Source organism: Crocodylus porosus, unplaced genomic scaffold, assembly GCF_001723895.1.
Source record: "Crocodylus porosus isolate Cpor-Errol unplaced genomic scaffold, CroPor_comp1, whole genome shotgun sequence".
Classification (NCBI taxonomy): domain Eukaryota; kingdom Metazoa; phylum Chordata; order Crocodylia; family Crocodylidae; genus Crocodylus; species Crocodylus porosus.
Window position 1 is genome coordinate 56,298,712 of NW_017728886.1, and position 22,596 is coordinate 56,321,307.

General features: G+C 40.0%; 1 protein-coding gene across 1 annotated transcript in view; it reads left to right on the forward strand.

Annotated features, from left to right (window-relative positions):
* Positions 1-27: 27 nt before the first annotated feature.
* SP4 (Sp4 transcription factor) overlaps positions 28-22,596 on the forward strand; it is a 36,951-nt gene continuing 14,382 nt past the window's right edge. The window contains exons 1-3 of the mRNA XM_019534445.1: positions 28-337; positions 454-557; positions 1,019-2,579. Of these exons, the coding sequence (XP_019389990.1) occupies positions 474-557; positions 1,019-2,579 (1,645 nt within the window). The 5' untranslated portion in view covers positions 28-337; positions 454-473. The remainder of the gene's footprint in view (positions 338-453; positions 558-1,018; positions 2,580-22,596) is intronic.

The following is a 22,596-nucleotide window of genomic DNA, read 5'->3' on the forward strand; positions in this document are numbered from 1 at the left end:
CCTCCCTGCGCATCCCTCCCTCCGTCCCTCCCTGTGCCGCTTCCTCCCTCCCATGCACAGCCCTCCTCCGGCCCCCTAAAGCATCCACGGCCACTCAGTGGCCCTGGATGCTTTAGGGGGCAGGAGGAGGAGGACCGTGGGTGGTGTGTGTGTATATGTCTTTTTTTTTAATTTTTTTTTTCCTTCTTTTTTTTCCCCTGCTGTCTGAGGGAAAGGAAACCATCCCTCCCCTTTCTGGGTGTTACCGCTCCAGCCCCAGTGGGTTGGGTTTCAAACCACGTTTTTCAGACACGGTTTTTTTGAGCATGATGGTTCAGGCTGTCACATTCACCCAGAGGTAAAATCCTGGGGGCTGACCCTCCCTCCTCCCCCCCCCCCAAAGGAGGTGCAGGATAGGTTTGTTCATTTGCAAACAAAGGTGACTAACCTTTGACACTTGGTATTTTTTTGCAGATCAAAAGAAGGAGGAGACTATGCCCTCTGAGGGAGAGAAATCTCCCGAGGAGCCAGAAAATAACAACAACAATAATAAAAAAGGCAAAACTGGAGGCTCTCAGGTAATGCATGTGCACACGCGCTTGCACCCAAATGGGGAAGTGCCCCACACTCTACTCACATTTCAAATGTAACGTGCAGTTAAGCTGCACTTCCTGCTCCAGGCATCTTTCTTTGGGGTGGGTGAAATGCTTTGCTGCTTGGACTTGGTTTTTTGACTGGATTTTTACAGTGATCTGCTCCTTGCTTTATATTGAGTTTGTAAGGGAGTGACTGGATGGAGGGAGAAATATTTTGGCTGTAGTCTAATTTATTGGCAATCAGTGACTTTGTGTTTTAAAACTTATGTGAGGAGTTAAGAATATACTTCCCCATTCAGTAGTGTAGGATCTGTGTAGTAAAACACTTTGAATGTTTTTGGTTTTTTTGTGCTTCCTCGGTAAATTTGGGTAGTTGAGCATGAGTTGAAGTTACTTCTGACAGTTCATCTAAATCTGCTGCTATTTTCTCTCTTTGTGGGTAGGATTCTCAGCCTTCACCTCTGGCTTTGCTAGCAGCCACTTGCAGCAAAATAGGGACACCTGGTGAGAATCAAGCAACTGGACAGCAGCAGATTATTATAGATCCAAGCCAAGGTTTGGTGCAGCTTCCAAATCAACCACAACAGTTAGAATTAGTAACAACTCAGCTTTCTGGAAATGCTTGGCAGCTTGTAGCTGCTGCTCCTTCTGCTTCAAAAGAAAATAATGTTACTCAGCAAGGATCTTCTGTCACTTCAAGCGCACCAAGTCCTACCAGTAGCAACAATGGAAATACATCTCCTTCAAAAACTAAATCGGGCAATTCTTCTTCAACAACCCCGGGACAATTTCAAGTTATTCAGGTGCAGAATCCAAGTGGTAGCGTCCAGTACCAAGTGATCCCACAGATTCAGACAACAGAAAGTCAACAAATTCAAGTCAATCCTGCTAATGCTACAAATCTGCAAGACTTACAGGGTCAAATTCAACTCATCCCCACAGGGAATAATCAAGCTCTTCTCTCAGCTGCAAATAGGACAGCTTCAGGGAATGTTATTACTCAAAACCTAGCAAATCAGACCGTTCCAGTCCAAATTAGGCCTGGTGTTTCTATACCACTGCAGCTGCAGACTATCCCTGGTACTCAGGCACAAGTTGTAACAACCTTGCCTATAAACATTGGAGGAGTAACTCTAGCATTGCCTGTGATAAACAACGTGGCTGCTGGGGGAAGTTCTGGACAGGTTGGACAGCCTACTGAGAGTGGGGTTTCCAATGGAAATCAGTTGGTATCTGCTACACCTGTCACTACTGCCTCTGCTAGTACTATGCCAGAATCACCTTCCTCCTCTTCCATCTCTACAACCACTGCCTCAACATCTCTGACTAGCAGTGACACTTTAGTAAGCTCTGTAGAAACAGGCCAGTTTTCAAGCACCACAGGCAGCAGTTCTGAACATACCACTGAAGAACCTCAAACAACTGCTACTGAGTCTGAAGCCCAGAGCTCGAGTCAGCTTCAGTCTAATGGACTACAGAATGTGCAGGATCAGTCAAGTTCACTTCAGCAGGTGCAAATTGTAGGTCAGCCTATTCTGCAACAAATACAGATCCAGCAGCCTCAGCAGCAGATTATTCAGGCTATTTCACCACAGTCATTTCAGCTCCAGTCAGGGCAAACTATTCAGACCATACAACAGCAGCCTTTGCAAAATGTTCAGTTGCAAGCAGTGAGTCCTACTCAGGTGCTCATCAGGGCTCCAACTTTAACACCATCAGGGCAAATCAGCTGGCAAACTGTGCAGGTTCAGAATCTACAAAGCCTTTCAAATTTGCAAGTTCAAAATGCTGGGTTACCCCAACAATTAACCATTACCCCAGTGTCTTCGAGTGGTGGCACAACTATTGCCCAAATTGCCCCAGTGGCTGTTGCTGGTACTCCAATCACACTGAATGCTGCGCAGCTTGCTTCAGTGCCTAACCTTCAGACAGTAAGTGTTGCCAACTTGAGTGCAGCAGGTGTTCAAGTTCAAGGAGTTCCTGTTACCATAACAAGTGTTGCAGGTGAGTGCCCCACGGCACAACTTTCGTATGTTTATTTTAACAGTATGGGGGAAAGGAGGCTTTTGCCAGCATTTCTAAATTTAAGAAGTGTCAGATCATTAAAAAGAAATAAAAATAAATGTGAATTTTCATCATGCTTTGGTGATGGGTATATCCAGGTTTCTGTTTGTAACCTTTTTTTAAATATGGAACTTAATAAATTAATTTCAGCACTTTTATGTGTCATTTGAAGTTGAAATTGAAATACGTTAGTATGCTAGGAAAAAGGGACCACTTACTGACTGTTTTCTAAAGGTATTGCTTGTTTGTTACAGGGGGAGGGGACATTCTTTGGTGTGTGAAGACTCTCATAGGAGTTTCACCAACTACCAAAACCATCTTCAGTTTATCCTATTGGAAAGCATTGAACTTTCTTGTACTGAAAATTGCTAGTTACTGTTCTTGATTGGGTTGGGTGAGAAAACAGCAAGCAAACTAAATTGATCTTCTGTTGTGGCCTGTGTTCTTCAATAGCAGTTGTATGTGATTTTATTAAATTTGACTTACATGCTACTTCTGTGAGCTGCTCTTCCTGCAGTTAAGGTTTCACAAATACACCATATAAAATATGGCACTTTGAATCTGTTCACATACATAAGCATTATTCACTTACTTTGTTTAAAAATACCTCTCAACTGTGGTTTAGTATCTACTAATAGAATGGATGATTTACCATGCAAGAGTTCAGCAGTGTTTGTTTTTGAAGGTTTGGGAAGAACTGCTTAAGGACCTTTTGATGGTAAATAAGAACTTTGAATAAATGTATTTCCAAAGTCCTGCTGTATCTTTGGAACCCCACACCGTCACACTATGTAAGAAACGTAACTTAAATGCTTAACTTCTGACGCAATATTTCATTTTTTTTTTTTTTTTAAGAAAAGGCCTAAGTTGGGCTTCTCTTTAGTAACTTGGTAGTAGAAAGTAGAAGAATTTTCAGTGTAGATTTGAGTCTACTCTGTGCCACGGTAGTTGTTAACTACACTGGCAAACCCTCCCAGGTTCTAAATACAACTCACGGGATACAACATGCAGAGTTTTGCTGGCTGACTGGTCCTGCATCAGTCACCTGGCCTATGGAGCCAAAGAAGTTGCGCACCACTGTATTATAACTTTAATAACTAGTTTACGATGAATAACACTATTTGCATATTTTTTGTGGGATATTAATGTGTCTTGCAAAAAAGTAGTGATTGGCTGCCTGTGGTGTCTAATCTCAGTAGGCAAAATTGAAATGTTAACCTTTGCTCTTAAATTGTTTGATAATCACAAATAATAATGCTATCTGGAGATGGGCTGTATAGTCTATTGTAACAGCTGGAATAGTTAGTCTCTTGTAGTAGAGGAGTTCAGTGACTGTACCTGAAGAAGTTACGGTGACATGAGACTCCTGTTGGTGTTGTTCTAGTATGGGGGGAGGGGGAAGACTTTTTCTATATGTTCTCCCTAACCGTTTCATTTGCCTATGCAGCATAGATTAGGAATTTGACTAAAAGGGTAATATTCTAAGTACTTTTCTTTTGCCCATGCAACTACATGTGACCTTACCAGTTTCTCACACTCTTGTGCTCGTGCTCTCTCTTTCTCTCTCCTAGGCTTATAAAAGGAAAAAATAATGGCAGGCTGTAAAGCAGATCAAGACTCTGGCTGGTTGTCCTTTCCACCCAAAACATTGCCACATAAAATGCCACACTGGCTTAACTTTGTCTGTTTTTCAAAGTTGTACTACTTTATTGACAAAGGATATGAAAAGATTGCACTCTGTGGGTTGATGCTGCTGTGCTGGCCATATGGATCCAGTCCTGCCAGCAAAAAGCAGGTTATGGTATCTGGGATAGCTGGTGTAGTTCTAATGACAGAAAAACTTCTGCTGGTGGAACTGCATCCACACCAGAGAGCTTGGCCACCTTACTGCTGCTGCTGCAGTGAAACTGTCAGCAACCTTCATAGCCTGAGCCTTATGAAGGGAGGTAAAATTTTATTTAAGTCTCTTTATGCTCTGAGTATCTACTTATACTTATTTCTTCAGTAGCATATTCATTTCTGAAGGAGTTAATTTTGAATTTACTTGTGTGTTGATGGTGAAAATCTTAAAACATTCAGATTACTGTTAGGAGAGTCCTTAGTTTGCTAATTTTACTATGATTTGTTATCTTATATAGAATTTAAATTGGGGTTTTCTGACTTAATAAGGATTTTACCCTGTTTACCTGTACCCTGGAGTCCGTCCTATTTTATAAGTTAATACATAATGCTAGGAAAAAATTATCATTACACACTGATAATATATTTTAGTTGCTACAAATCTGATGTTGGAGGAGGATGGTCCATGTAATTACAATTTTTAATCTTAAATTTAGTTCAGATGTTGTTTACCTTTTACTAAATTTTGGTGTTTCTGAAATGAATTAAAATAATCTAGCAAAATCTAGGCTGTAGAATTGAACCATTCTAAATATCTGTATTCCATTGTTATAGATCCAGGAGCATAGAATTGCTTTTCTTTTAGAGATTGTTCTCAGGTAGTGCAAAATGTTACAATGCTGCTTTCCAAATTCTGTTTTGGCCTATGGCCCTGTCTAATTGTCTATTTAAGGAAATATTAATGTACCGTTTACTAGCCTGTTAACGTACACATACATCAGATTTACTAAATGACAGTACATAATCTAGCATTTATTCCATTATTCTGTTAATAGACCACGTTCATAAATAGTATTTATTAGTATTATTTCACTTTCTTGTTGTAAGTAAGTCTCTAAATTTACTGGAGTTCCAAAGACCTGAAACATGCCGTTTTGATATGAGCAATGCAGTTAAGTTTTATTCGAGTCTTATACTGGTTGAGAAGCTTTCTGTCCTAGTATTGTTGTTAACCTGAAACCCTGGGATGCTTGAACAGATGACATCATGGGAGTTGCTCTGGTAACCAGAGAATTGAGGTTGTAACATCTTGTGATGGGTTTTCAAGCAGACTGGAAAAGGTCAGATGCACTTATATATTATCATTGAAGTAGGGTCGGAAGGGGCCTTGTAGATCTTCAAGTCCGACCCCCTGCCTGGGCAGGAGAAGAGACTGGACTCAAATGAGTCCAGCCAGGTAGTCATCAAGCCTCTTCTTAAAGATCCCCAGGGTAGGAGCCAGCACCACTTCCCTAGGAAGTTGGTTCCAGCTCCTAGCCGCCCTAACTGTGAAGTAGTTCTTGCGGATGTCTAATCTAAATCTGCTCTCCAATAATTTGTGTCCATTGTTCCTTGTCATGCCAGGGGGCGCTAGGGGAAACAGTGTCTCCCCCAAACCCTTCTGGTCCCCTAGTGAGTTTATAGACAGTCACCAGGTCCCCCCTCAGCCTTCTCTTGTGAAGGCTGAACAGGTTTAGGTCCCGCAGTCTTTCAATGTAGGGTCTGCCCTGTAGTCCCCGGATCATGTGGGTGGCCCTCCTCTGGACCCTTTCAATGTTGTCCACATCTCTCCTGAAATGGGGCGCACAGAACTGGACGCAGTACTCCAGCTGTGGCCTGGAAAGCTTCTTTAGCCAAATGCTGAATTTGAAGGCCACAATCAGATTGTGGCTTAAAATGTGGAATTTGCTGAAAAGATCCCTGTAGTTTAGTCATCCTGAGTGCTTAAAGATGCACAGATGTTGTTCTTGAAGTTTGTAAAATGTGTTGTGGTAGGGAGGAGGGGTTGGGTGTTGCAACAAGGACCACTGGATCTTCTATGGACACTCACCAACTATAAGTCCAAGAACTATGGCACTCTTCTAGTAGACTAATAAAAATTGATTTTCACAAGTACTTAGGATCAGAGACCAGACTCAACGTATTTATGCAGTCTGTATTCCAGAATTCACTCTTGCTGTGTTTGAAACTCATCACTTTTCAAAATACGTTATCGCATCTGCACCCCCTAGTGATGCCAAGGAAGGACTACCTAGGAGTGGAGTATAGATAGGTTATATTGGCTTTAATTTCACTGTTACATGAAACAGTGCTGCTATTCTAAAATGCATTTGGCAGTGTTAATACCAGTACATTAAGCTTTCTTTTTTAATCCAAATTTCTTAATTTCCAAAGTAAGTACAACTGAAATTAGGAACTGGAAGACATTTGGATTAAGGTCATTCAGACAGAAACCATCCTTTTGTTTGTTTGGAGTCTCATAGTTGTAACTGTTGTATAGTTTTTGTTTGGCTATATGGCCTCCAGTGTAATACAGATAAGAGTAACACTTATTTTTCTATATTGACACAGATGAAAGGCATTCAGAGTTAGACTCTGTATTTCTCAACTTTTGAACTGCCATAAATTCACTGCTGCACAGATGGTCAATATTTCATATAGTAGGTATAATATATCTGTGGTTCATTAAAATTAAAGTTGGTCTGTTTCATGTGATAAGTCCAAAATTTAAAGCCATATTTATGTGGAAGGAATTGAGATTCTGCACTTTTATGTTGCCCTTCCTTGAGTACTTGAAGCGCATGTGTGTACTATCTCAGTGCTAGATTAACAATGGCTTTTAGAGGCATTTTTGCATAGGAAAAATTGCATTGCATCAGTAGAAGAAAAATGCCACCCTATAGCAGTAGTTAGTAGGATGGATACACAGTTTATGTACTGCAGGTTTGAATAAGCACCTCGATGACTGGTATTGCAAAAATTGTCTTGAAGCTAGTTCTAAACAGCAGTCACTTAATGAATGTGTAGAAAACATCCAGTTTGAAAGCTGCCCTAGTAGACTGATTTTTGTACCACATACAGCTTGTGATGCTGCTTTTAGACTATAATGTAAAGGATACAGTCAGTCAGTTTGTAGATCATTCTCTTCTGAAAACTTTGTTCATACACTGTTAATGTTAAAGTGAAACTAAAATCTTGTTGACTGACTTCCTGCCTCTTTTTTTCCAGATAAAAGCCAAAGAACCTGTTCGTATAAAAATCTTGTGGAGAAGGGTATCATTGGGATGGTATTTGTTTTATTGTGGAATTTCTTAGTTTTGAACAGCATTTACAGTGCATCCGTAGAACAATTTTGATCTATGAATATTTTGATAATAGTGGTCAGCCAATAGAGCTTAAAGCTTTCTTGCTTCCTCTTTTAGCTGAAGTAATTGGCTCTATAAGCCTGGCCTTTGTATGGGAGAAACTTTTAAGTTTAAGTCCTAGTGATCGGATAGTTCTGAGCTACTCAGAGTCTTTGACTGTAAGATACTGAACTATGTTGAACAACATGTGGGGCTTTTACACTTCTTTTACATTTGCTTCTATTTATTTGTTTATGTATTTTTCATGTTTGCATTGAGGAAAGTAAAGGTGTCATGCTTGATGAATACAAAGTGAAAAAACATGGCCTAACTTAAATTTGTTAATGAAATGTGCTAAATTAGCTTTTGAAAAGTGCTAAAGTAGCTGCTAAATTAACTTTTTGAAAGAGGTCTCTTTTAAACTAATTCAAAGGTATTACTGTGGAAGGTAGAAGTAGATGTCTTTTCAACTTTGGTTATTGGGCAAAATTCACTGGAAGATTATAGTAATTCAAATGTGTTCTGAATAATTGTAGAGAATGATTTTGAACTACTGTAGTGCTGTAAGGGACCTCTATATTATTATTCCTATCTATGAGGCAGGACCATCCCTATGGAAACCACTTTTTATACAGATATGTTAGGGTTAACTGTATCGTTGTTCTAACACAAGATGGGATATAACACCCTAACCTACCACAGGTAAAACAGAAGGACAGCAGTGCCCAATGTTATGCTGCTGCCAAGGTTGCTAAAGTATGCACTAGAGATCTAAGAGGTGTGGCTTCATGATTGTTTGCTTAAATTGGTCTCCTTAACTAGGTTTTATGTATGTTCCTTCCCCACCTCTTGAAATAATTATTCTGGTTGTGTGTGTGTGGTAGGCTCTCAAACCTAATATAATTTTTTATAAAACTCAGTAGTCTATAAAACCTAAGTCCATTTGAATTGTGGGTTTCCAAATTCAAATTGTGCATTCAGGACTGCTGCTTCCATAAAACTTGTTTTAGACAATTCATACAGTTGTTTCAGTTGGAAATGCTGGTTATATGTATTTTATTTAGACCCTGTCACGGGTTTGCATGGTGCTTGTGTAGTGGCAAATTCAGAGTCCACTTGATGAGCTTAAGCTTAAGAGGTAGCTGTAGAGAAACCATGTTTCAAATCAATTGGGAATTCCATCTAAGTTTTTCCTTTTGCTTTACCATCAAGTCAGAACAGGCCATTTGGCCTAGGACTACTGAGACTACAGGATCTTCAAGATGACTAATAGGGATGTTCAGTGATGCCCATAAAATTCAGAATCCATTGCTATAGGAGGCATAAGCTTAAGCAGTCTTATGTCATATACAAAGTCTCAAGGAGAGAGAACTTTGTTTAGAAAGATTTCTCTGTATTCTTGTTTGCTGTTTAGATAGTTTTGCTTCATGACTTAAGCACTTATCTGGTGATATGGGTTGGTTACTTGACTAAAATACTCAGCTAATCCATGAGCTCTGATATTTGCATCAGTAGGTTGCCACTACCACTGAAGCTTTTGTAACTATCTGGCTCTGACATCACTGCAAAAAGCACTAGATTGGCAGCTCAGTTTTATTTCAAACTGTATTTGAAAGATAGTAAACTAATTCTCAGCTGTCTTTCTCTAGAAGAAAGGATTGTTGCCAGTGATAACACCTGTAGGGTTTTTTCCCACCCTAGCAAAATAATAAAGCCTTTGCAATGAGGATCAATCTAAGTTAGGGTCTACAACTTATAGCCTAGGTGTTTGGATCCAGAGCTGGGAGGCCTTGGTGGCAGGGATCTTTGGTGCTATGCCATGCAGCAGCCAAGCAGCCAAAGAATTCACCTGTGCTGCTCTGCAGAAGGAAATAATGGTGGTAAGAGTGGTAATGGCCGGGTCCTAGGACTGGCCTACCTCTGACCCCCATGGCTGTCTGAGTTGCTGTGTCAGCTCTGGAAGCTGTAGCTGTTAATGCCACCTTGGCTTATCTCGCTTCTAAATGTTTGGCCTCTCTGGAAGCTGTGCAGGGCCAGATGATGTGGTTCTGTGGGCCAGATATAGCTTATGGACCCCTCCTTTCACACCGCTTTTTCAACTGACCCATTTGTTTGGTCAGCCTCTTCAAAATTTTGTTCAAATTCTAAATGGTTAACTACATCTGTTTGATTCTATTAGGTTGATTTCAATTTCTTTCTCACTGAAAGGATTTGCTGTACCTTTTCTTCAGTCCACTAATGCTGAGATCTGTCTTTTTTACATAAAATTGCCTAACATCTGACTTTACATGACTGGTGAGAATACTGCAGGATAACTAACTTTAGGTTTACAAGTTACATTTTAAAGCAGTTACATATTATTATAGTTATATGCAGGGTCTCCTTGCAGGATGATTCCACATTTTCAGGCTGAATTCTTGGAGAAATTACTTTTGTTTCATCGGCTGCACAGACACCTTGACCTACGAAGTCTGGCTGGGCACAGGGAAAGCGCAGTTCAGGTAAGATTTCCCCAAAGGACCTGCTCAGTCATGGTGGTGGTGGAGCTGATGGTCCTGTACAGCATCCTTAAGGATCAGCCCTTATAGTCTTTAAAGCAGCTGCATGTGGTCACCTGCTCCATAAAACTGAAACAGTATAGTAGTATTGCAGGTTGCCACTACATGTAAGTTGGCTGTAATTAAAGGTTGTTTCAGAGGGAAAGATGTTGGCCTTCAGTCAGAACAGTATGGTACTAAGAAAATTATTGAAGCTCTAAAAATAAGTCATTAAGCTTGGAAGTATAATGAGATGTATAAATGTAAGGAGAAACAAAAAAGCAAGAAAACTTAAATGGTATGGATTAGATATGGAGCTGAAATACTTCGATCTCTCCTACTTCCCCCTTTAATTTGGGGGGGGGGGGCGTTGTGAAGGATCATCTTGAAGACATTGTGTTTCTAGGGATGCCTTTACTTACAGATTTTAGTGAAGATAGTTTAAAAGAACCATGCGTTACTCCTTTCCTGAAAATCAGATGTTCCAGTGTTTTGTATAATGCAGGGTGGGGTAGACATGATCAGATAGATTTGACTAGAGATGAAAGTGCATTTGGGGAGATGGCATGGGTCATGGCAGGAGCCAGATGGGTCCTGGGCTCTTCTAGGATGAGTATTCTGATGAAACCACCAACAATAAGGGCAACCCACAAGATTTCAGAACAAAAGCAGTATTGCAAGTGCCAGATTTAAAAAAAAAATAATTACACTGTCTTTAAATCCATGAAACTTGGAAAAATAACTGAATTCTCTTTATTTTTGTTCTGATTTCTTGACATTGTGGATATACTTCATGTTCGTGGTTTTCTCTGCGGTCATCCAACTAGAACTTTACTTTTTTATTTAGGAGAGCCAAGGTCATGTTATAATCTGATTCCAGCAGATGGGGGGGAAAAATACAAAATATGAGTACTGGCAGTAGTGAAAAATTGAGCCTTTTTCTTCACAAGAAAATGGCAGTGGCTTTCAGTGAAAGCACGGAACATCCACTGATGTAGTGTGTACATGAAATGATTTAAATGGAATTAAACTACTTAAAAAATTTCCTCTCTCATTTCGTAATTCCCTTCCAACAAAACAGAGTCCTCTTCCCCAAGAGGAAGAGAGGACATACAATCCAGTCATTATTTTATGATGGATAGTCTATGGCTTCCCTTTTTGTCCTAGAGAATCAGTTTTGTTGATGGTCATAATGTATGCTATTTTAAACGGTGCTTTAAAAAGAGATGGTGTCACTTTCTAAACTGAGAAGTATTTTTTCAGTATTAAAGTAGACTGTTCTACATAAGTGTTTCTGTTATGAAATACTCCACTTTTCATAAATTTAGCTTTGCTTGCTAGACAATGTGAAGTTTGTCTTCAAGTGGCCACCTGCCTGATAGAGGAAAAAAGTAAGGGAAATGGTGGATGGATACAGATGCATTGCAAGAAGAAAAAATACTCTCTTAATTTGGAAGTAGATTAAAACTGCTAGTTTATTCCTACTTGAAGGGAGAAGATGCAGACCACATTATTAATGCAACTACAGAAGTATAAGAAAGCAAATTAAATCTAAAAGTGTAAGACATGGGATTTTGTCACTACTAGAAATTTCTGAGGAAGCTTTTAAGAACTCTGCTTGGGGTTAAGTACAGGTATCGGTAGTAAATTTAATATTCCAATAAAGATGTTTGGATTACCGTAAATCTATGTAAAATAGCTTGTGATTTGTCTGTGATTGATACAACCAAGATAGATATCCTCACTGTGCTTGTAACTGTGCTTAGCAAAGATGGTAGTGCTGAACAGCATGATGCTATCTCAAATCTGTTGAGTTGGGATATGCTATCTGGATGTGAATTTTTAAAGCTTTTTCATAATACTGCAAACAGAACAAGAGGTTTATTTGTTTTTTGTTGTTTTTGTTTTTTAGAGACGGGTGCTTGTTCTGTCCAGATGAGGAAGTGTTGGGGGAAAAACTGAAATGCATTGCTATCTAGAGTAGTTGCCATATGCTTCCTAACCTTGCTTTGGTTAGCTAGATCAATTTAAGTATTCCAAACCTTGTTTTGAGGGAGATTATTCTCAGGAATAGACGAGAAAGTTACTTTTGCAAAGAGAGACTCGCTAAAAACAAATCCTTGACAATATTACCCTCTTCCTGACAATGACAAGCTGAACTATCTAACCTGTTTTTTCACTGCTTAAAACCACACTTTTTTTCCCCCCAAAGACTGCATGTGGCCATATGGTAACTCTGTTCTTGCCATAAAATAAACTTTATGAGATATGGTGCAGCCCATGTTGTTATTGCAAAGCATAAGGCAGAGAAATTAAAGTGTAAGATATTGAATTTTGGCCACTTAAATGCTTGTAGAGGAAGGTATTTAAGAACATTCTACAGAAACATTTTGGACATTTGGGCCCAGAATCTCTGTTACCAAGTAGTGGAAATTTTGAGGTTTTTTGGGTATGTTCTTAGTATTCTTAGGTGTGTTCATTGATGCATTCACACATACATATAAGCAAACAGATTTGCTTCGGGACCATATTCCAAGAAAGTCATGTCCAGATTCTACCTGAAGGAAATATAAGAAAGTGCCTCAATTGGACTAAATGAAAGACCATTTTTATTTCAGCCTTTGAAGACTTGGTAAATTTTGCAAACATTTGTCAAACTTACTGAAGTTATCTTTGCTTCCTCTCCATGGCAGAAGTGGTGAAAGAGGCTAGCGTTATTCTTCGTAATGAAATGATAAAGTGGGAACACCAATGAACTTGCATCTTGACTGTGTACGGCAACAAAACTGGCTAAGGTGACTATACACCTTACTGAAGCAAGGTTTTCAGAAAATTGAAGAAAATTTTAATGATGATTTTTAACCTCCTATGTGCACTTTTGCCCTTTGATTTCTGAGAAACTTTTTTCACTGGATCTCCAGGAAAAAAAAAGGAGAATCTTTCTTAAGTTGTTTATCAAAATACTTAAAAATCTTTGGTTGATTCTGGTCACTTAATACGTTTGAGTGTAAAAATTGCTTTATAAAATCTTGTCATTTTTCTTTTCCAGTAGGAGACAAATTGTCGCCAATACAGTGCAGAAAGATTACAATACAGAAAGTGCCAAAAGTAAACAAATCTGAGACTGTCCTAGTTTTCATGGTGTTCTCCTTTCCTGAGCATCTAATTTATTTCTAAAGTATTTACTGTTTTAAATCTAAATGCATGTTATCTTTAAATTGTCTTCCTTTAAGTCACTTTCTAAAATGTTACAAGCCACATCCAGAACAAAAGTTTGTTGCTGCACTGCTCTTGAGAGTGCTACATGGCAATAAGCATCACAAAAAAGATTTCAGTAGCTCAAGTTTACAGCGTTTATCCTCTCAGCAGCTTTCACCCAGTTTAACTGTGAGGTGATGATTTGCCTACATGTTGCCTAAAAAAGATTATACAGAATTAGTAGTCTATTTCTTCTTCAGAAGGACCCAAAATATGATAAAGCGTTGACATTCCGTATCCTCTGGTGTCCTACAGTAGAGTCTCAGTGTGTATTGTCCTTAGGCCTCTTCAAGAGAACTCAAGAATGAGACATGATTTCTGTTGCCAGCAATCCAACAATTGTATGTGATAGTAAATTTGCTTTCCAGAGACCCAGATGATGACAGATTTGCCAACAAATGTACAGTATCTGGCTAGAGAACACCCATCTCAAGACCAAAGATACTCTGTTTGGTAAAGAAACCCATTTCTGACAATTGGCTTCCCTTCCATTTGAAGGCATCTACGTCACCTTGAACTGTAGATAGAATTTTGTGTTTTGTTCCGCTCGACACTAAGCTCTGATAACCTTGCCATATCAATGGTTAACATCTTTTTCTGCCACCAGCTTCCCTAGAGGCTTTTTTTCTTATTTCTTAGATCAGGAATTGGTCGCAGTTGCTCTGTTTTTTCCATCTAGTCATGTTGATTATAATTCCCTGATTCTGAAATGGAGGGTGGAAGCAGTATAGAAGCTCCAGCTTGTGCAGAATGTCTGTATCCTCAGGTGGCCAGATGACTGGGAGCATACAGGTACCCATTCTTGTGAGAGCATTTCTCTTGCAGGAGAGATCTTTCTCTTGGAGGGGGTGTTTCCACTTGCTATGGGTCTACTTCTTTTGCCATTTCAAGACCTTGGCTTTATCTAGAACTGTCAAATGTTTTGAGGGGGGAGAGGGGCAAAATTTATGTTAAAAGCCTTCTCTTGTATATGTATGTTTTGGAGGCGGGGTTGGGCAGAGGGAATGGTTTGTACTTGAAATCTTGGTAGGAGAGGAGGTGGCACTTCCAGTTTTTTCAGAGAAAATTATAATTATTTTCTGAATAGTTGTGACCTTGATATTTAGGTTAACACCTTGACTACCTTGCTTAGTATATCTCTCTCATGTCCATGGCATTCAAGTGAAGTGACAGAGATAAAGCTGTTTCAGTCAACTGTTCTGATAGTGGATTTTTAATGAAATTACTTCCTAAGACCTAAACTTGCAGGATTACTTTCAAATAAAAAATATATGGCTACTTGCATTCCAAAGTGTACAGTCAGAACAGTGGGTAGTCTGGTGACTTATCCCTTTGATCCCAAGAATTGCCTTGAAAGCTTATTTTCTCTGATGTAAGTAGTGTGCCAGAGGAACAGTCCTAGAATCTAAATTGACAGCAGTGATCTGTCTCTCCTAGGACAGATGCCAGACTCCACTCAAAACTATACTTCAAGCTATATTTGAATTTTCAGACAACTACTCAAAATTTTTTCTCAAACTGTTTCCTCATGCACGGTTCTGGTCATACTCAAATCAGGATGAGTACAGGCATGATTTAGTATGTTAATTCCCTTTAGACTTGACAGTTTTTAATGCTGATAAATGCTCCAGAATCAGTATGAGATGTCATTTTGTGTCAGTACACAGGGAAACAGACTGGAAATGGATTTCCTGGTAACTGATTCCAGTTCCCTGCTATTACAGGCAAAAGTGTTAAGAGATGGATTTTTCTTAGTTTAAGAAAATGTATATGGAGACTGCAAACCTTTGGAAATAAAATCAATCTGACCTGCAGTATACTCATTTGATAAAAGAGCCACCTGCCTTCACAGGTCAGTAGATCATGTCAATCAGTTGGGGTCTGTTGGATGTGTGTTACATCTTGCCTACATCTTTCCATGTCCCAGACAAAGGGAGAAGCCTGATAGACAATCCTTGCAGAAAAATCAGTGCCCAGAACAAAGTCTTTGGAGTAAAATGGTCTGCTTGTTACATTGCACAGTACGAATTGCAATCAGCTGTGCTGCAGAATAGCAAGGTGTGTGCAGTTTGTGTGAATCTTGTTGTTTCCAGGGTTTTGCACAGAATCAAGCAGGGCCATGCCAAGATATGGGTTGTAGCTCAGACGAGATGAGTCACTTGTTATACCTTGCTTGTTATAGTTACAGATGTGCTGTTTCCTCTTTTCATCACTATATTCTACCTCTCAACCAGAAATTTCTAGCTGTTGGTTTTAGGTGGCTATTGAGCAGCTTACACTGTGTGTTCTGAAGAAGTTCAGAAAACACACCTTCCATGAGAAATCTTTATTATTTGAAAAGGAGAGGTTTGCCCTCTGGGCTAGAGGAAAGATCTGTCTTCCATTGCTTCATTCCTGACCATACTGTCTCAGCTCTTGATGTTATTACCAATGTAGTGCGTGTAAAGTTCCCCAAGAGGCTCTGTTCCTTCAGTGGAACCACTGGCTGTCATTTTTCAGAACATTTTTTAACTATCTTGCATTAAAAAATCATGCGTGGTGTATCTGAGAGATCTAGGTAATTAGGCCAATTATAAACCAAAGCAGAGCAAGTATAGAAAAATATGACCCGAATGATTTGGGGGGTGGGTTTTTTGGCTAAGTTTAACTGCATACAGGGGCTTTATAGAGTAATGAGTGTTGATTTGAGGACTTAATACAAGTCTTACCTGTAACATGAATTGAGCTTCTTGCTTTCTTTGATTAGGTGAAGACATTTTTGCATCTTTCTTTGAAAACAGGTTGTACGTGTGACTGACATTTAATTACAAAGCAATACCTATGATACAGTTTTTTGGGATCCCAGTAAGTTGTGAGTGAAGGTGTCAAGAAACAAGAAGTCTTTGGTGTTTCCTTGCCCCACTTGTCATGGAAGCATCTTGCATGCTGAAAATAAGAAGACATATTTAAACTAGGCACACACGTGAGCAAATATCCAGTCTAGGAGCTCACAGAAAGAAAATTACCATGGCTCTTTGTCTGACTGACTGTCTGCTTTTCTCTCTCCTCTGGGTGAAGCGGAATGGTTTGGATCTCCTACATACTATCGTTACAGGCCCCCTACCCCAATACTAAAGGTGAGAGGGAGCCAGGGGTCCCTGCAGTCCATGGGACTCGCTAACATGGGAGAAGCCGTGAAGCGAAATGGCAGTCTATCCCAGGTGCAAGTAGTAACTGACAGGCCTGGAGGTGGGGGTGACCCAGCAAGGGACTTAAAGCACAAGTTCCAAGCCAGAGTGGCAGCCTGGCCTTAGGAGCTGCAAAGGGCAGAGCTCCAGGAAGGAGCCAGGCTGGGTGACTCAGAGGAAGGACTTTGAGTTGTACGGGAGGCTAAGGAAGCCCTTCATTCTGAACCAAAAACAGATAAGTATTTGGGGCCCTTTGGGCAAAGGTTTCTGCAGGGCAAAATTTAAACCCTGGGAGGCAAAGATTTGGGTTTGGGGTGGACACTCAGGCTTTGGTTTTTGATTACATGAGAGAGGACCAGTTTGTGTCTCAAGGTGGAGCAGGCCACTGAGCAGAGTGCCTGGGGTCATCCCAGATCCTAGGCCCTGCTGTTGGCAGAAGGACTTTGGTGAAAGACCAGCAGGGATTGAGAGTGCAAGCCCGGAGCCTATTGAGGGCTGAGGCACAGCAAAGACAGGTTCTGTGCTTGCACTCCAGTGAGTGAGACCAGAAGCCCAGAGACCATGAGGGCCAGAACAAGGACCCAGAGCCATAAGGGGATAGTCAGAGCTGGGACTCGAGAGCTTGTGGTCCTAGGACAATGGACCCCAGGCCAGTAGGCCTAGCCAGAGTAAAGTGGGACAAGGGCTGGGGCCCTCAGTCCAGATGAGGGCCTACCATCCAAAACCCCTTTTTACCTTTAGGGATAGCATCTCTTAATTTGTAGCATCAAAGTGTGGCTGGTGGTACAACAGGGTGGGCACTCTGAAGGGACAAAAGTAGGGCCTGAGTAGTGGCCAGGAGAACTTTGCCACCCAACTATGAGCCCATTACCATTATATATAGGAGATCCCCACCCCTTAAAAAAGTGAGTGTGTATGTATGCAATTATATGTATAAAGTTTAGCTCCCTACCTGCTGGTACTCCAAAGGAGAAATCTTTTTTTTTTCTTCATTTTGCCTTTGAAAACCAAGTTTTGAATTATATTCTGGCACATGTTGCATGTGAGAAAATACAGTGTATTGTTAGGTACCCAGTTGCTCAGCAGCTGCAACAAGAATAAATCGTTCATTTTATAAAACTAGGGCAGTTAGTGTTCCTAGTCTTCCCTCCTACCCCTCACCTGTTCTGTTCACCATATAGGAAGGAAAGAGAAGTCATACAATATGTTTTTATGCAGAATCAGTTTCAAGATAAGTGTTTAAGAATTACTTGTGTGAGGGGAATTAATACAGTGAAGTAATGATGTGCAAGTGGAAGAAAAAGGAGTATTGTGCTATCAAGGCCTACCACAGTCTCTTCTCTCAGCCCAGTGGTGGGGAGCTGTCATCTGTTCTCCATGCTGTTGGGGACCCATATCAAGCAGGTGGTACCCATCAGAACTTTTTGTAAAGGTATGCAAATTTGAATTCTGCTGGCTGATTGGTTGAAGTTGTCAGGTGTGCATAGAATTTTGGCTGGTGGAAGAGGACTGTGATAGAAGCAGAATATCTACAATCCACCTGACTTATCTCCAGCAACCATCCCTTGAAGAACTATTTGCATTAAGAGGAGAGAACACGTGTGGCTCAAGTTACTTTATGGTCACAAACAATGGGATAATAAGTTAGCACGTTCACTGAAAAACACTTTTTAAAACGGCGTACCATTTTCTTTTTTACACCTATCCTGCCTTCTGGCCAACACATTCACACTTGCACTTTTTTTTTCCCCCCCTACAACAGAGTTGTTACTCAGCTTTTTGGGTATTTACATATTCTTGCTTCACCTGTAACAGGAGCCCATATAAAAGTGACCGAGTACATGGACTCATGCATACTCCAGTAATGTGTACCTGGGTAACTTTACTCCACAGTAGAGACAACATCCCACCTCATAAACTGGTATAGGTTGCATCAAAATGACCACTGATCCAGTTAAAATCTTCCTGAGAGCAAACTCATTCCCTTTTGTATTGTACTGCTAGGCAACTACTGTGGGCAGCCAGCATGGGACAGCTAATTGTACAGTATGTATACAGCTCTTTACAGAAAAAATTGTCATAAATTACATTTAGTAACTGCTGCATGACCACCCCTTGATAATTGTAGAGGAACTCCTATATTTTGAGATGTATGTAATGATAAAAATACTTGCATCACACTTTTTGTTTTCATTTAATTTTTTCAATTTCTACATGGCCATTTCACATTACTGCATTTGAATTCTTACCAATAAAAGAATAATTTAAAAAGACAAACGGAAATTAACAGAATATTATCTATAGTTTTTTCTGACTTGTTGGATCAATGGACAGTAGCTTCCAGAACTTAATTCCTTAGAGCACTTTGCTGTATAATCAGTGGCACACATGTCTTTGCAAGCTCAAAGGTCTTATAGGCAAAATCATGGCAGATACCAAAAAGAAGAACCGAGGCATTTAACAAACCTGTAGTATGCTGTGCACTATAATGACTTGCTGTAAATCAGCAACTGATAATGAAGAACCACTGAGCCCCAAATACTGTTTTTTGAGCTTTTTGCTCCATCAAGTCATCTCACTTACTCTGGCTGTTTGTTATACTTGATTATTCTTTATTTTCAAAAATGAAATAAGGAATACATCCATTTCTACTTGGATGGGAAACTTCAGTTTTTGTCATTTGTCAATTAAATGACTGGAAAATGTCTTTTCTATCTAAAAATACTGCAACTATTTTTTTGGCCCCCAAAGAACTTACATAAAATTTTGAAAATTCAAAAAACATTAATTGACTTAGGTTGTTAGGCTTTTTATGCTCTGTTGCACATTTTTATTCCTTATCCTTGGGGAACAAAATGTCAGTTAAGAAATCCTTCCTATGTTCTTCAGAAGGAGTTGTATGTATGTATGAATAGTCTCTTCCACGGGTGCAGCATGGGGGCTGCAAGTGGCATAGGCAGCCTCTGTGTGACATACTTGGGAGGTGACAGGTGGCATAGTGGCAGACAAGGTGGGAAACAAAGTAGAAAACTCGGCAAGGAGCACAGGGCAGGAAGCAAGAATCGGAGCGAGCAGGCGAAGAGGATAGAAGTTGTACTTGGGGAGGGTTCAGGGCTAATTTCTACCATGCCTGCGAAAAAGGTTAAACCCCACTGGTCTATACCATCTACTTTCGTAGACATTTGCTGACGCAGTTCATTCAAAATTGCCTTCCTTCTACAGACACCTGAAAATTGGTTCCCTTGTTCATACATAGTGGCAAGATTAGTGTTCTGCCATGGTGTAGGTCATATGCATGTGTGAGGGAGGAAGGATAAAAAGTTTTACAGTCTGCAGGGTAAATGACAGCAGCCATGACTGTCTTTGTTTATAGCATCGTCCTTGGGGCTCTCTGGGCAGTGCAGCAACACAGAATTCCCTGTGGCATTTGGCACTGTTACTCTCTACCCTGGTCCAACCTAATCCCTTTCCTAGGGAATAAATAGACACTTAAAGTCCATGCTGTGCAGTTCCTTCCTGTCTTAGGACTTTTTTCCTTTGACTTCTGATAGCTCCTTTATAGGGCCTGTATGTTCACCAAGGAAGACAGAACAGCTTCTGCATGGTACTTAATGCAAAAATATTATGGTTTCTGTAGGAGACCTAACTTAAATTACAGTGTATTAACAGTTTTTAGTTTGGATGTTATTTTTGTAGTAGACGGCTGTCTGACTTCTGAGTGGTTGGGGTGTATGTGGGGGAGGGGCACATGCCCCCCCCTCCCCCGCCACATGCTGTGTGGGGCTATGCATGTCATGGATGCTGTATCACCCCACATGCCTCTGCCCCATGGTGTGGCAGAGGCAACCCTGCTGCACTGTGCTAGTACCCCCATGTGGGATCCTGGGTCCCCTCCCCCAAGCTGCCTGGCCACAAGCTATCTTGGCCCTGCCACCCATTCCTGCCCCCAGGGACAGGAAGTGCAAGCAGGAGGAGAGAGGTGGAGACTGGAGACACTGGCAGGTGGAGTAGCTGGAGTGGTGTGGGAAGTGGCACCCAGACTGAAGACTCTAGGGTAAACCCTTGGGGGCTGAATGTGGCCTGCGGGCCACCAGTTGGATAGCCCTTTTCAACGTAATCCATTAAAAATAAACAGAGCTTTGGATATGCCCCAAAACATAGTGGTTTCTAAATTTTTTGGACCAGCAGACTGCTATTAATGTCTTGAAGTCATTTATCTGGTCTTTAAATTCAAATTTCTAGTTAAAAGTGGAGCAGGGCAGGCTATAGCCTATGAGAGAGTGCAGGGAAATTTCTAAAATGCCTGTTGCTGGCCACCACCTATCCAATAACAACATGAAATCTATCCAGCATAGTCAGTGCTTGATCCCAAATGCGGCTGTAAAAATATCCTGTTTTTTCTAGTCAATCCATTTCTGCACCTTACTCTTTGAAGTTTATTTCCTAAAATTTGTATTTCCCTACCCTGAATTTTTTCACCAAAGTAATTGTTCTCCTTTTTTTTTTCCTGCTGCTTTGCTTATTGCCTTATTTTCACCACTATTGGAAGAGCAACAGGCTTGCCTACTTCTTCAGGTGAACCACACAATGTTATAAGAATGACCAAACAGCTGGAACATGCCCCTTCTACTTAGGCTAAAAGGAAAACTTTGGTTTGCGTTTTTAAGTGGATAGTCCTGTCCAATATCCTTGACCATGTGTTGCCATTCAGACCAGGTAAACTTTTATTTATTGTGTTATACCATTTCTTAAAACATTAAGAGGGAAGTTAGGACTAAGGGGATTTTACGGAAGTTGGTGTTGTACAAGTTAACTAACTTGGAGGGCTTAAAAACTGTTCTCCCTTTTGAATTTTTTTAAGAGCAGATTTCATATCCAGTTCTTGAAAGATGCAAACTGTTGTATTTTGTGCATGATTTAAAGTTTGGCAGTGTTTTGTGTGTCTTCATTTTTTCAATAAAATTGCATCTGTTATGGAAATAAGTAAATATATTGGGACAACTCTCTTGACAGTTCATAGATTCTAGTCTGTGGTCATGACCTAAACAGATAAGTGGATCTGTACAAATAGAAAAGATGAGTGGATCACCCATACCATCTAATCTTAAAAGTTGAATATCTGTTTTTTCCAGTCCTTTGTAAAATAAATAAATAAAATGCATTTATAGGCTGGGATTTTTTGGGCTATTATCTCTTTGTGGCAGCATGGTTATGGTAAAATTAGACCAGTTTTTGAATGCAGGGTATTCTTAATCAGGTTCATCAATGTATAGGCTGAACATTTCTATTAATTCAATGAATTTAGACCACTGTTAATAGATCTTCTTAACAACTGTAACCTTGTGCTAGGTTATGATGCAGTTGTTTTTGTACAAGAAAAAAGTTTAACAAAATTGGGGAGTTAGACTGGGGGGGGGGGTGTGTGTGATATAGAAAAAAATAGTTGTTGTCCTATGTTCTTAGACCTTAATCCTGCAGGTTGTTCATATGTAGGTAGATCTCCTTGGCTGTGTAGGTCTTTACTTGAAGTCAGGGGGATTAGTTCAGCTTGTAAAATCAAAACTCTAGTTTCTTGAAGCATGGTCCTTCCAAGGTTTATGCAAATTAATGGTTTTCTCTAAGAGAGTAATCTAGTTCCAGTTAATAGAATATTTGTATAATCCTAGTTGTGTACATTTAAATACTTTGAAATAATGGATTCTTTTATTCTTTGACTCTCTTTTTTTTCCATTTTGATCACTTTGCTGATGTGTGTTGCCTCTGTGAAGGACATTTATGATGATTTGGCAACTATATTTAAGAAAGGACTCTGTTTAACCAAGTAGACTTGATTTGGGATGAAAGCATCTTTTCTTTATAACCATTGGATTTGAATCATCAGCTTTCCCAGTTTATTTCAAATGAAGTCTCTGTTAAGGTGGTAGAGGCTTAATGTCCAAAGTTACACAATGCACACAGATAACAGAATAATTGATTTGAGACTGGCCTTTGG